Source organism: Candoia aspera, chromosome 4, assembly GCF_035149785.1.
Source record: "Candoia aspera isolate rCanAsp1 chromosome 4, rCanAsp1.hap2, whole genome shotgun sequence".
In the NCBI taxonomy this organism is placed as follows: Eukaryota; Metazoa; Chordata; class Lepidosauria; order Squamata; family Boidae; genus Candoia; species Candoia aspera.
Genome location: NC_086156.1, coordinates 47,877,986 through 47,893,869, shown reverse-complemented (window position 1 = coordinate 47,893,869; position 15,884 = coordinate 47,877,986). Strand labels below are relative to the sequence as shown.

At 39.3% G+C, this 15,884-nt stretch overlaps 1 protein-coding gene across 1 annotated transcript in view; it reads right to left on the bottom strand.

The window, feature by feature from the left end:
- Window positions 1-4,280: 4,280 nt before the first annotated feature.
- TBX20 (T-box transcription factor 20) overlaps window positions 4,281-15,884 on the bottom strand; it is a 48,693-nt gene continuing 37,089 nt past the window's right edge. Inside the window, exons 7-8 of the mRNA XM_063301947.1 lie at window positions 7,503-7,615; window positions 4,281-4,621 (exon numbers count right to left, since the gene is read on the bottom strand). Of these exons, the coding sequence (XP_063158017.1) occupies window positions 4,281-4,621; window positions 7,503-7,615 (454 nt within the window). The remainder of the gene's footprint in view (window positions 4,622-7,502; window positions 7,616-15,884) is intronic.

The window sequence follows — 15,884 nt, the reverse complement described above, 5'->3', positions numbered from 1 at the left end:
GTGATGTCTATACAGATGTCTATACAGATCCTGGTTGAGCAGTGGATGTCTAACGGATTAATTTGTGGAAATGCTTAGCACACAGGGTGTGAGGAAAAAACATTCTGTAACATTGACAAAAAGGCAGTTCAACTCTGCATGCCAACCATAAAACTGCAAAAATGGCAAAATTTAGTAATATTTAGTCTTTATCTAGCCTAAATCTGGTATAAATTAAGTACACTAGAGTTATTTAACTTAGCAGAGACTCACCAATATGGCTTTCCATTGCCTTCAACCATCAAATTAACATTACCATTTCCGCAGATTTCCAAACAGTTCAAACACAGAAATGTTCAATTCACAGCAAAGTCATATACCCCACCATCTTTTAGAGTAGCCAGAGAGCAACTGTGGAACACCTGAACAAAAATGCTGTAAGGATGGACTCAGCCTATGAAGTGCTGATCTTTTTCGCTCAAAATTCAAACTTTTTCTTATTTTCTCTGCCAGAGGTAAAGGGAAAGCATTTTAAAAAGTATAAATACTGTAATTAGAAGTAAAACTTATTCCAGAGCTAGTATAGGCAACTTTTCATGGTCAAGGTGGCTAAAAGTCACAAGGTGCATTGTCTCTGCATAATGATACCAATGAAAAGATGGAGCAGAGTTTTTGGCCCCTCTGTTATTTTGGAGAAGTGGAGTTTAATTAAATAGGAAAGGGTTAAACCTAACTTAATGCACCTATACTTCTTTTTTTGTCACCAAACAATGGAAAATTGTGCTGCCATTAATCACTGTTTTGTGGCTGAATTTCAGAGACACGATCTTTGCGGCCTCAAAAAAGGGCTTGGGGGACAGGTTGCCCATTCTTCCTGTCCTAAAGATTGCAGGAGAAATGTAATAGAACTATGAGTCAGGAACTCCATTCCCATCAGCTTGATTTCCCACCTGCCCCAACTCTACTTTTAGGCTAGAAGATTGGAGAAACAAGTGGAGCATCAAGGCCCTGAATGGAAGAAAGCTTTGTTTTAGGAGACACTGTTGGCCTTTGATTCACTTCAATTTAAAATACTAGAATTCTGAGGTAAAGGAATATAAAGGAAGTCTGACACGACCTGAGCTTCCTGCATTCTGTAAAAACCATCAAAGCACTGACTAGAAATACCATCTAGCAGTGAGGAAGAGGCCTGCTATTCTAGTAAACTGGCGATAATGGATTTTATTAAGGATCACCTTTTGAAAGCATTAACCTTTGCTTCTCCATTTGGTAGGGCCCTTCCTCATTGTTACCTTAATAATTATTTGTTTGCATTTTAAAGAGCTCCAGAACTGCGGTTGAGTGCTAGTAGCCTTTCTGCAGAGAATAAAGTCAAAATGAGCAGGTGTCTTCTCACTTAAAATTACAGCTGGTCTCAAAGGGCCCTTCAACATTTCTCTCTAAATTTGTGGGAAAGGAAATTGGATGGACAATTTCTTCAGTGGAAGGAGAAATGTTCCAACCACTTTCTCCAACTCATTATCATCTCTAAGATGCAGACCGGTCACATCTCTAACCTGTTGGGTTGGAAAGCTGACACCCAAAGAGGGCAAACATGTCCTCTGATTTTCCTTGCCACTCGTACAGGTTTAGTTTACAATTTGTCTGTGGAGAGACAGAGGGCATGGTGGGGACTCAGTCTTCCAGCCAAAAAACAAAAGACAGGTGATGAGGATGCCAACTCATGTTCCTCCCAAAGTGCAGGAAAAGCCTCTTTCAGAGCACCTGGAGTCTGGGGCTGCTCACTATGAGTTGCTGCCAGATTACAGGCAGTGACATCAGGTGCAGGTCAGAAGCAAAATAGCCCCCATGTATAACAACCCTCAGTAGATTACTCCTGCAAAAGCCCAAGGGGAGAAATTCCTCATGATGGCTTCCCTTACACTTTAATTGAAGACTAAGAAGCTAGGAAGGCTGCAGACCATCTGCAAGACGATACAGTGAAAGTCAAGATATTTATTCAGTATATCTTCATTGATTGCCTCATAACTAAGAGCAATTCCATACTGCAACCTAAGTTGCTTGTCTCCCATAGATTGCAGTGGTTTGGCAATGGAGCCTGACTGATGTTCAGTCTGGACTACGATCACCACAACACTTGATTATTTGTTCCCCTGCTTTCCATCCATGCAGGGAAGGCAAGTCTGCAGAGACCAGGCTATCAGCATCTGCCTTTTGTTTCCTCTTTACTAGTCCCTGTGCCCTTATTTTCCTTCCCAGATATTTGTTCACATGGATGCCTTCATTTCCCCTTCCCACATTATCTCTTTTGACACTAACATAAACCCTTTCTTTCTCCTTTTTCTTTTCCTTTATGATACTATTGTAGCTCTGATGCTACAGTAATCAAAGCAACAGGACAGGATTTTCTTTCATTCCTACATTCCTCTGTAGGTCCATGGAAGTTTTGCTGCAAGGAAGAACGGATTGTTCATCTTTATAGAAACAAAGTAGCAATGTTCTTATATTGCAGATTCAAGATGTTAAAAAAATTGAGAGAAGTTTTGCAGGGATTGTAAAGCAAGGGGAACAGAAATCAAAAGGGCACCTACTGGAAGATGTAAGCGTTGAATGGAACAGGAGCTTCTAGGATTGAGTATGGTTCATTGATTTATCAGGCCATTTTTGGATCAACTGCAAGATTATTAAAAAACAAACAAACTGCAACCACCAACCAGCAGAGAACATAGCAGCCCAGCAGGAAATGGCTGCCAGGCAAGTGACTAGCTGCTGGGGAGCAGTGGACAAGCCAGGCACTGCAGCCAGTTGGAGTTGGGTCTGCCACTGGAATTGAATGAAGCATTGGAGACCATCCTTCTGAAGGGCTTAAGACAAATCAGAAAACATCAGTTTCAATCAGAGCTGGAAAACTTTGGTGCAGGGTGCCTTTGTAATAGGTTGGGAGTGGAAATACCATCCATTCCTGCACTTAGGAAGAGTGATGGCCCATACTTGTGATGGGACAAATGCAGATCTGCTCTGAGTAACTACAAGAACACCACACTCTGCTCATGAGAATTTCACTGCAATTTTCTTCTTCAGGAATGAGTACAGTAAAAAAAAAAATCAGAAGCTACCATAAGCTTAATCTGGTCTGCCCTGCACTAGTTAAAATATTCAGTTATAAGTCTTGCTTCTGGATTTATCTGCCCTATTTTACAATCCCCTTGTAATGTTCTAATTTTCTGATAAAAATGTAACTGTATGTAATGTTTTGATTTGCTAGATAAGTGAAATGATTTGTGGGTAAGATAAGAAGTTATTTCATATTCGGGTTTCATTTAAGAGATTTAAATCTTATTCAGTTCCAGGAAGCCAATGTTTAAATTGCTCCAGCCCAAGATTCCCCAAGGAATGTTTCTCAACTAAGTATCATTCTGTGTATGAATATACAATATAGATGTGGGTGCAGTTCTGCAATGCTGAGTCTGAACTAAAACAATGTTGTGAACTTAAAATAGAAAACATCAACTTTTCATTTTTTTTGTTTTTGTTTATGTTTGCTTTGTCATTAAATATAATCATGGATTGGAGCTAAGAAGCACTGTCTGGGCATAATCCACTGGAAACAAATTATGTACAAACCTTTCAATTCTAAAAAGAATAATGCATGCATGCATGCTCTACTTTCACTTGCACAACTTTCATTCATTGCAGTCAATAAAACTGAATGAATGAGAAGGAATTCCAATGGTTTGTGGCTTTTGATGAACTAGGGACTGGTATTTTAAAGGAATTAAAAAGAAGGGAGATGGGAACGGTGAGTAGCATTTTCCTCTGTTTCTTCCAGAGGGAACTGCAATAGCTAAATATGCTCATTTTTTCCTCCCATTACCCCCCCAAAAAGAGTTTGTTTATATATACATATATATACATATGCATATACATATGCATATGCATATGTATATGCATACTGTATACATATACATATGGTATTTTGCTTTTGTTGAGAGGGAAAATCTATAAACAGTACAGCTATATACCATTGCATGAGCACAGCCTTTTATCTAGTGGTTATGATGCACCTTCACATCATCTGGCAATTAATTAGAAATCTTGCTACATTCAGAATCCATTTGGCAACATCAGGTTTAGACTTCCCAGCCACTCCGAGCAGCACATTTTTCATGTAACTTTGATACCTTCATCCTGTCTTATGCAAGCTGGTCTTTTTAGGAATTCTACTATTTCTTCTCAGGTCTTTGCAAGATGTCCATCATTCCTTCTATGCCAAATCTTGGCTCTCCTTGGCTTTGGGTCAGTCATACAAATGGAGTCATCACTGTAGAAGAATGGCGCAATCCCTGAATTGCTGCATAAGGCCCTTGCTGAAAATAATGGTGGTATCTGGGCATGTGGAAAGATGGGAATGTCGGGCCACTTCCTTGCATTGAGCTAGCAATGGCAGAAGGTGTCAGAGGCATTCCCAAGCGACTATATGGAGGCAGTGATCCTTGGATTGGGTGAGGAATTGGTGTGGCTATTGAGGCACTGCTGGAACCAAGAGCAGTCAAGGACTGTGGATGTTGGAATCCAGGAAAACTTGAAGAGGATGAGACCCAGGAACTGAGGGACAGATTATCAGATGTGGTAAAAGCTGATCCTGCAAACAAGGGGAAGCATTGTGAATCTTTAGGGAAAACAACTGAATTCAAAGAAGTTGTGTGATGTTTGTGACACAGCTATCATAGCAACACTAAGTGAGATTTGAGAGCAAAAGAAAAACATTGTCAGATGCCAGCACACAGAACTATTCCTCAAATAGCCACTGCATATCAAGCAGATCATAGAAAGAAAGTAGCTGCGGTAGAGTACAATGGCAGTAATCAGTATCCCCAGGAGGCTAATCCACAGGTCTGTTCTTAACTGTAGAGTCAAAGCCAGTGCAACTAATCTAGGCAGCATTCACTTGAACAGGAACCAGAGACATCTGTTGGATGTTACAAACAGCTACATTTAAAAGTGTTTGCAAGTATAAATGATCTGATTTGGAAAAAATATTTGTCATTAGAGAATTCTAGGTACTGTTGTGCCTTAATGCAACTTCATATAACAGTAGACTTATCTGCGGCACACACCTCCCAGTAGAACATGTGTGGAAAATGGAAAAAAATCCAACTCATGCTGGCAAGCTTAGAAGACACAGAGGCTCCAGTTATGAGTGATGCATTCATGTTCATATGGCATTATAAAACCTAGATCTTGGCCCAAGCAGATCTAGAGACATATAAGCCATTTTTCCCTGAATGTTTTCAGGTATAACAGAAAATAGACTTTGATTATGGCGGGATAAAAATTAACTAAATAATTAAATCAGGCATATATTTAGGAAAGTGTATGGAAACCCAAATAGGCAAGTGAGCAGAACTGTGGATAAGAGTGGACAAAGAGATCTGTGTTTCCCCTGTAACTAGAAATCAAATATATTTTCACAGATCTCCATCCCTTTCTGCAGCCATCAATCAAGCTAGTACATATTTTGGCTGGCTAATAATTTTTTGGGGCTTGCTTACCTGGCAGATACACTCACTGACAATACAATTGTCATGTTCACTGTTTTAATGTGCACCGTACATTGTAACGTTTCACATGCCATGGCGCTGACGTGTGTTTCTGTTTGGGAGGGAGCTGCTGTGAGACCTTGTACCAAGCTCTGTATGTGAAATCAGTACAATGGAATGTGTTTGGGTTATTTTCTCTGCTTAAGGCCTTTTCCTGCAGACCATCAGAAGCCGTTAGGAGCACCTGGGATTGTGAACTTGCGAAGACTCTGCGGTGGGATGGATTTCATTTGCACCGAGGGTTTTTAGTTTAAATTTGGCGCGCTTTCATCATTCTCAGCTTTCTCTGTGATCCTGCATACTATTCTTTAATAAATCAGATATCTTTGAATTCCTGCTCATGAGTCTGATAGTGTTTTAGAATAGGCAACCATTACAACAATCAATTAACTGATAACAAAGAGTCCCTCCTTGGAGGGAGATGGGCGGTGATAAAGTTTGATAAAACAAAGTATGAGTTTGCACAGTCAAAAAGAAAAGAAAAGAAAAATATTTTAAAAAAACAAATTAGCATTCATAACTTACAGTGCTCAAATATAGTCAAATATTAAGATAGGCAGTTAAAATTACCAAGGAAAAAATAATCAGCTATTGACTGTATATAAATTCTACAAGCTATTTCAGAAAAGTTAAGTACCTCAAACATTGTTGTTGCTTCCTGGTCAGATAAAAAAGCAAAAACAGATAAATTCACCTAGTTATCTATAAAAAGATTTCACTATTAACCTATTACAAGAATCTGTCAAAATCAGAGAAAACATATTCTTCTAAAATAAGGAATCTTCCTGAATCTGTCCTCTAGGTCTGCTGATGGTAAGATGCCAAAGACATACTATTACAAAGTCTCTGCAGTATCGTAAGTACAATAAGCTGATCAAGCTACCTAACTGATGTAGATTATTTCTCAACTTAGCCATCATACTGATTCTTCTATATTCATTCTGAATTTCTATATTCAGAATCTGGCTTGTTCATAGCAGGAGCCTAATAACACCTTGGGAAAATATTTTTATCACAGTAGCTTATAGTCAAACTCCACACATCCAGGAAGATCAAGGTTAACATGGCCATATCTTTTGGGACAAAATGTTAAATTTTAAGTATTAAAGATGGTGATCCATGTCCTTGGTTGGGACAAGGCACACCATGTGGAACAGCTTCCTCTAAAATACATATTTAAGAATGTCAAAGATAGAAAAATCAATGCATAAGCTTAATTGAACCTGCTGAGGAGATGCACTTGAATCTTTGTCTTAAACCGGTTAATAGCAGCTGGAACATATGTAGTTCCTCTTGAGTGAACAAAGGGGGTTAACCAATGTGCTCCTTGCAGTTTGGGGGAAGCATAAGATCCGATGGGAAATATGCTTCCCTGGGCATGTTGATATTTAAAATACATCACCTAATGATATTTGAAACACATCATCCTGTTCATCCTGCACACATCTATGAACCAGTCCAGCTTTTTTTTTTTTACTTTTGCACAAGCAAATGTTTTTTACAAAAGTATGAAGTATTAGCTTCATTAAAGTTAAGCTGCAGTAACAAGGGCTTGCAAAAGACCCTCATCATCTTCCTTAAACCTGTTGGGATCCAGGTATGTCATCTGCCTATATGAGGATTGCTATGCATTATTTGCTAGCTTATGGGAATAAAGTTCAGCTTTGTTTAAATAGTCGGCTATTGAATTGATATAAAAATGAGATAGTGGTAGGACAAGAATGCAAGTAAATGACTCAATGACAGAATACGCATAAAGTGGACATTGTATATGGTCAGATTCAGAGAGATGCAACAGTGCTGGTGGGGGAGTGGCCTCGATTTTCCAAATGGAGTCTCTTCTCATTCTGAGTTAGTCTACTATCTTCAGACTCCCATAGGCTGCCCTCCTTTGAGGAGCACTGCCGGCTTACTTCCTCTTACCTCGGTTTTGTGTTGCTTGGTTCTCATCTCCCAGAATTTCATCCTCTCCTCCATAGGTTCTGATTGGGGACCGGGCATAGGAATGCTTTTGTATAAGACTCTCTACACTTTCTCTGTAAAAAAAACAAAATAAAACAGCATGCTAAATCACAGGCCAGCTGAAAAATCACCTATGCGCTTCAAGTAGACCATTCAAGTAGTAACTAACTGTCACATTATTAGAATCCAACCTATGTACTGCTATGTACATAATTAACATGATATGCAGTTAAACTGTATATTCCATACTCCTGATAAGGGCACTTTCACTGGAAAAGGCAAAATATCTTTCTGAACTTCCTACTTCTGTGATCTTGTATTACATCAACCCACACTAAAATGTTCACATGACTGTTAATCTGTTCTAGGAAAACAATGCTTTAAGAGTGTGCATATGATCACTTAATGTCTCAAAGCAAAGATCAAATTTTGCCTGAAGTCATCTGTGCCTGCTACTCAAAATGTTTCATTTAACTATTTTTTTAAAGGGTTAGTCTTTGTGGTTGCAAAAAAACAAATGAATTATAGTGCATTATGGAACAAACACCAGGTTTTTTTTTTTTGCCGGTACTAGCAGTCTATGGGGGCAGGGCCGCAACTAGGGTCTGTGTCACCCGGGGCAAACATGGATTCCCCGCCCATTTTGGCACCCCCCCCCAGCACTCATTTTGGTGCCCCCCCAGCGCTCATTTTGGCTCCCCACCAGTGCGGTGCCCTGGGCACATGCCCTGGTTGCCCCCCCCCCCCCAGTTGCGGCCCTGTATGGGGGTGGTGCAAAACTGTAATACTATATTGGAAGGAGCAGGATCAGCATGTAACTAGCTTCCAAGGAATCTTTTCCATTGGCATTCTTCTAAAACTTGGCCATTACAATTTAATAGCTGTGGTAATGGCCATGAGACTTAGCTAGAAATCTGAACTTCAGATCTAAGCACTGCCATGAACTCACCAAAAAGCCACTGGCAGTTTTTCTTTCTGTCCCTGTCTCTCTGCCTCTATCTCTCATTTCTCTACTTCAGTCATTCTGTTTAATAGAGGATCATAATATCTTCTGAGTTATTATATGAAGCTCTCTGAACACCTGAAAGTTCTAGTACAACTACAAAATATTGTTATTGTTCTGTTTCTCTGATTAGATAATCAACTATACTGTTGGTTTGTAAGTTCTGCATTCATTATATGAATTTATATAAGGCCCCTTGGGTATTCAATGATCTAAAAGCAGTGTTTTTTTTAAGTATTTATTTTAAAAAGTATTTATTAAAACATACCAAATTAGTCTAGCCTACCCATCTAATATCAGAGAACAGCATCGTATAAATCTGTAACTTGACTTTCCAAGTTAGGCATTAAGATCACATTAACATGAGATTCAACATGTGCCCTCCCTGAAAGGACTACTGGATCTGGGCTGTATAAATCCAGACAACTACTAGATGGCAGCAAAGAAATACAGTATGAAGGTAACTGGTTTACATAATCAAGTAGTCTGAAAGGTTCACATCTAAACTTTCATTAGGGAATGGCAGCAAAATGAAAGAGAGAAAATGTTAGTTGCTAATACATTATTAGTATTGGTTTACTGGGTGGAGGAATAATAAAGGGATTCTACTGTTTAATTGATTTATTTTATTTATAAAATACATTTCCAGGGCCACCTGCCTATGGATGGGCTAAAATGGGAGAGACATGTATCTAAAAAGACAATAGTCACCCAGAGGGAACAACAAAAACCCTCAATTCCATGCAATGTCCAATCTAAAGGGCCCAACAGCTACCCTGGCCCAAGGCGTGGGGCAAGAGCCAGGTTTTCAAGGTTCATTTAAGGGTTGGGGCAGGGTTAGGGCAGTGAAACTACATTTACTGGGCTTGGATAACTGCAAATTGAGCTGGAGCTGAAAGCACTATATCATGCTTTGCCTCAGATATGAAAACTATCTTAATCTAGTTGTAACTGGCTACTGTTGAACTCAAATACCTAAGCAATGCTGCAGCCCTGTGGCGTAAGGCAGACTATAAAGTGCATATTTACGCAAGAGCAAGAACCATTGTATCGAGAAGAACCTAACCCCCGCTAAAATGGCAGAGTTTGCTTCTGAATGGATATGCATAAAGCAGCCCTATAGTATTTGTATATCAACCAGGAGGTGAATCCAGACTTTGCTGAACTGCAATGCCTCTCGTCCTCACATGTGCCATGCTAGCTGAGGACTGCTGAGATTTCAAGGGCAGCCACAGTTGAAGGATCACTGTTTTCCATCCTCCTCTCTGAGTTAGACTAAAGTGGAGCTTCCTGTTATTCTGGCAGTACATTTATTTAAAACCTGTTAATTTTCTGTAGCATTTTTTTTTCAGTAAAAACAACAACAACTCAGGTACCATCTTAGAAGGGGCACCTTTTAATCTCAAACATTTATGCTTAAGCTACAAAACCTGACAAGTTGAAATCATACATACATACATACATACAAAATTCAGTATTTCAACCCAAACCACTAAAATATGAAACATGCAATCCAAGTCTTCAGCAATTTTGTAAAAACACAACTCAAGGGAAAGCCAACACCACAGAAAAGAAATGAATCTTGAAGGCCTTCCTAAAGGCCACGTGAAGACATGGGTTGGCTTCAATGGGCAGTGCCTCAAAGAGACTTGCAGGAAAGGCCCTATCGCCTTGTAATCCATATCCTGTTGCCTTCTGGCGTTCAAATGAGTAAGCAGAAATTATATATGTACTTAGAAAAAAATGAAATCTAACTGTGAATAAACAAAACCAAAACTGATGTTATATCAGAAATCAGGAGCAGCAGCAGAAAAGTATTTAAATCAAAGATTATTTCTCTCTCTTATTTACGGGGCAGTAGCAGGGCTACCACAGTGGGGGCATGCAAAAAATCTGAATGACCACTAGATGGCAGCAAAGATACAGAAAACTAGCTCTGAACTTCCAAGCCTAGATCAAATTGCTGTAGATCGTGCAGTGCTTCCAGCAATGTTAAACTCTCATGAGTTTAGCCTAAGACCTACAATAAAAAGGATGTTCTTTGAATTCATGTAGGTATAATGGGTGTATGCTGCTTAAGATGGCTTTTTTGTTCACCAGATGATTTGTCCTCCCAAGCAGGCTCTAATGGGCAAAAGTATTCCTGAGACTATTAATGAGTTTGAGAGTCATGGAAATGGATCCAACAGAATAATGAGTCTTCTCTAAAGACTGGGAGACAAACAGTACTTATAATTACAGCTTTTAAGAAGCAGGAATTATTTAGTGAGTTGAACAAAGCTAGTTTAGCTAGCAAGATTCCTTAAAGACAATCTGAGCTGATGCACATCCAAATCAACCATCTATTTCTGCTATCCTAGATAATCCAGTTAACCCAAGCAATTTAAACCTGGTGTTCAGCTGATATCCCTTCCACGCATGCCCACTGATAACTCGGTTTGGCAAAAAATGCTTTGCATTCAGTATTATGTGCAGCATAAAAAATGGGGTGCAATATATCATTACAGTGATATCCCCTTCTTTTGTTCCTAACTAAAGCACAAAATTGTTTTGTCCTTGCAATATTGCTAGTATCATTTTCTATGCAGTCTCTGTGGAAAAATGTGAGTAAAGAATGGAGGGGGAATCTTATTGAAGTAATTTACTTGCAGGGACTGGAAGTGAACAGAAAGGCAATGGCAGTTGCTACTCAGAGGATACTATAATTGAATTATTGCCTTTTAAGTGATTAAAGACAGTGGCCGTATTGGAGTTATCTCCAGAAGATCTTATAACAGAAAGAAAAAGAGAAAAACTGCATTGGTTACATCATGGATATGAACGACCGTTCCCATTGTTTCTAGTAAAAGGAGACAAGCAAAAAGAACAAGAGTGGAAGCAGCTTTAGAAAATGAATTATTAAGCTTATGTTGGCCAAAGGCTTTCCAGTCCATCAGTTTCAGCAATTTACAGTCCTGACATCGGATACACTGGCTGCTTTCATGCAACATTCTTCACATGGCTATCACATTTTCCAGGTTTTTACAATACATTTTCCAATTTCATATCCCCTGCCAAACCATGAAGTACTTAACAAAGGTTAATACTAACCAAACATGTTGAACAACTTCTGCTGCTAAGTTTTTGCATCACCTGGTTACACACATTGTGTGAACCCAGCCCGTCACTAGCCCAAATTCCCAGATAGCAAAGAACCACACCAAATATTTTCTCAACAATTTATAACACACCTCCTTGAGTAAAATGAGTTGAGCAATGAATATGCTTTGGAGCAGACAGAAACATGAATATACATGTAAAGAATTTCTATATATGTATACATGTACATGTAGGTAAAGGTAAAGGTTTCCCTTGACATTAAGTCCAGTCGTGTCCGACTCTAGGGGGCAGTGCTCATCTCCGTTTCAAAGCCGAAGAGCCGGCGTTTGTCCATAGACACTTCCATGGTCATGTGGCCAGCATGACTACACGGAACGCCGTTACCTGCCCGCCAAAGCGGTACCTATTAATCTACTCACATTGGCATGTTTTCAAACTGCTAGGTTGGCAGGAGCTGGGACTAGCAACGGGAGCTCACCCCATCACGCGGTTTCGAACCGCCGACCTTCCGATCGGCAAGCTCAGCTCAGCAGTTTAACCCGCAGTGCCACCCGTCCCACTACATGTACATGTACATATACATATATTTGTAGAATTACACAAACTTGGAGAATGGGCTTAAATCCCCATCAATTATCATTCAGGACCTGTTCAGCCACTAGTATGCGGGTGAGCCACTCTGTGCCCAAGGTCAGAACCAGCTTTATCTGTGGAAAGTGCCTAAGAACCCTCACCATTTCTAGGTAGAGCCAGATTCAATTCCTGATGAGACTTTGGAGAGTTGCTGCCAGCTATTGCTGACAATACTGAGCTAGACAGACAAATTGCTTCCAATGTGTAAATGGGAGAAAAAAACAAAAGAAAATGGTGCCCATGTCTGTCAAACTAGATTATCAGCAAGCAGCAGAATTACCTGCACTGCTCTCCTGCCCATGGCTTGGCACATACAGAGTCAGATGAAAAACTCTGGGGCTAGATTTGGCCATGAATACTCATTACTGATCTCTGATCTGGGGAATCTATCAAACACTGTTCCTGCATAAGTTCCAACAATTTCTATGGGCCTGTGTTGGAATGACATGCATGCTCAGTGAAATGAATAAAAGTTGTTAGGAAATGCACATTAGCTTCACTCAGGTTAAAAATGCAAGCTTACCAGATTCTTCTTGAGCTGTTCTACTTTCTTTGCTTCTAGAAACTAGTTTTCTTGTAATCATATGAGATGCACACAGTCCCATTTGCAGCCTGCTACAAAGAGAGCTAACAGGGCCATATTTGCTACAATCCTGTAGTCCCTGACATGGCACTTTCCCTTTCTCCAAAGCCCAGAAAATATATCTAAGAGGCCTGGAAAGGAGCTAATTGTGACCAATACCATAATCTCCTGTTGGAAAGCATAATTTCTTCAGAGAACATCACCCACCCACCCACCCCCAAGATGCCACATAGCACATTAGTTTTCAGATAAGGATTCTTGGACTGGTAGAACCCCAAATCCACAAAAGAAAAAAAAATGCTCCACTGTTGTCCAAGAGCTTCTATTATTTCTTCGGTCACATTTCCCTGTTCTGCCCTAAACTGTATTTTCGGCACAGGGATCGGAAGGAAAGAACAGTGTTGGAAGTGTTTCTTTGCCGTTGCTATAATCTGTATTTGCTATGAAATTTGGCTATTAGTCAATTTACCATTTTCATAACTGTTATTTCGGCTATACATCTTCCTCATGTTTATATCAGAGTGGTGCTTAGTGTACTTCCCATATAATTGTACCATAGCCTCTTAAACATAGCCTCTGTTGATGTTTTAAATATACTATTTAAATGCAAACCATATGGGCCCTGCACCAACCTGCTTCAACCTAGATACCTACCAAGTTAGGGAAGCACTCTACATATTGTTGAAAAATAAGTAACAATTGAAGCCCCATATATAGCCCCATTCAATAGTCAGCTATAATACCAATTACTTGGAAATGGGAACCAAATCCATCGAACTTCTGTGGACTCCTCCAAATATTTAGTGATGAAACCATCACTGATCTGCCATCAGTTTTCATGAAACAAGATTTCTTTGGTTATATGTCTGGATAGGACTTAAATTACAAGGTCCAGTTGTAAACAGGCAGCTTCCGCAAGGGTATTTTTTATAAATAAATACAGAAAAAATATAAATTACCAGCAAACAGATCAATATATCTGCTATTACAATTCTATGCCCTAAAAATATGTCAATGGCAGTTAGAGACAAAAAATCAATTTATATGTTTTTATGTTGCACAAATGCACATTTTTCAAAACAGGAGACATATTCAGCCATTCAGGTTGTGAATGATTACACAATAGTGCTTTAATCTCAGAAAAGCTTTAAGCTTGTTTATAACCAGAATTCATTGCCTTTAACATTTAAGTCCGTTTTTCTCAAAAGATTTTAGTTTTCTCAAAGATTATAGTTACGGACCTTTCCTCCAGTAACTGATAGACTTTACAGTTTCTACTGCAGAGTTCTATATGCCTTTTGAAACACACACCGACTTTGCCATGATTTCAATGGAGGAGGTGGACATACCCTAATGGAGAGATGTTCCTCCTTAAGCTAAGATTTATGCTGGGAAACATCAGTTCAGAGTAATGATCTCATTTCTTCATTTCATTTCCCCTTCTCCCCCCACATATAGATTCCACATATTAATAGTATGAACAACATTAGCACTTTGATAAGGAAATAAATGGTAACATTCTCAATAAGAAACAATGAATTGGTGTCAAACAGGAACTTTTTAATTAAAGGCAAAATAGTTCTCAGAAACCTCAGAAATACTTTGCCTGTTTACTATAAACAGGGTCAAATTACAATTGGATGTTATTATTGCCTCCAATCCCTTCAAAAATACCCCATGATGTACCAAAGATCAAGTGCAAAACTAGGAGGAAAATACACAAAATTATATAACAGGCTGTCTGGGCGCTCTGTAAAAAAAAATAGCAAGTGAAAAATAACATTTCCAAAAAGAGTATTATTATTAATATAATACTACAAAGATTACAGTACAGGTAATCCTTGCTTAGCAACCCCTCATTCAGTGATCATTCAAAGTTATGGCAGCACTGAACAAGGAGACTTATGACCAGTTCTTGAACTTGTGGCTGTTGCAGCATCCCTGCAGTCATGTGACTGCGATTTGAGTGCTTGGCAACTGGCTTACAATTGCGATGTTGCAGTGTCCTGCAGTCATGGGGTTGCCACCAACAAGCAAAGTCAATGGGGAACCCAGCAGGAAGTTGCAAGTTGCAGTCACATGACGTTGTGTTTAACAGCTGCACATGATTCACTTAACAACCGCAACTTGAACTGCTGAAACTGCTATCATAAGTCAGCGTGGTCACATGATTTTTCGCTTTACAACTGTGTCACTTAGTGACAGAATTGTCAGTCCCAATTTTTGGTTGTTAACTGAGGACTATATCTAGTTATTATTTTGTTTTGGGTTTCTTGATTCATCAACTAAATAACAGTTCTGTACTAGAACAACAATTCATGAGTGTATGATATGCCAGGCCATAATCACTATCCAGATCTATAGGTTCTTGTTTTAAAAAGTCATGTTAATGCTGATACTAATAAAGAAAACTGGTAATATTCACAAATCTGATATGCTTATCCATTCAATGCATGGCATCTCCACTCCTGAAAACAACTAACCCAAACTAAATATGGAATGAATGGATTGCTAGTTGCTTGAAATAATTCTTTAGCTATAAGTTTCAAAGATTTTCTTTGCATATAGCTACTTCTTTGTACATCTGGAAGAATGCCCAGATTTTTTTTAAAAAAACATCAGATATGAGTCACTTAAATGGGTGCTGAAGAAGGCACAAAAATGCACTTATCCAGCACCTTGATACAGAAAAGGGGGGAGCAAGTGACTCAGAGGTGAAATAACTCCACTGACTAACTGACATTCTGATATAAAAACAAATCACACTGTCAAGGAGCAGAAAATGTTCTCCTTCACACAAAGATGTGCACAGGAGCCACTTCCAGAAGGGGCATATGCCTTTCAAAAGCCTGTAAACCAAGTGAACTCTGATGATTTCCCAGCTGGGAGAGCCAGCACTCAAGAGCTTAGGACTGCACACTGTAAGATAGCTTCTGCACCACTAGCCCTAGGCAACTCGAACCAACATTGCTCACATGTTATTCAGATGCATCTCAGCAGAGGTTTAGCGAGTAAGCACGTAAAG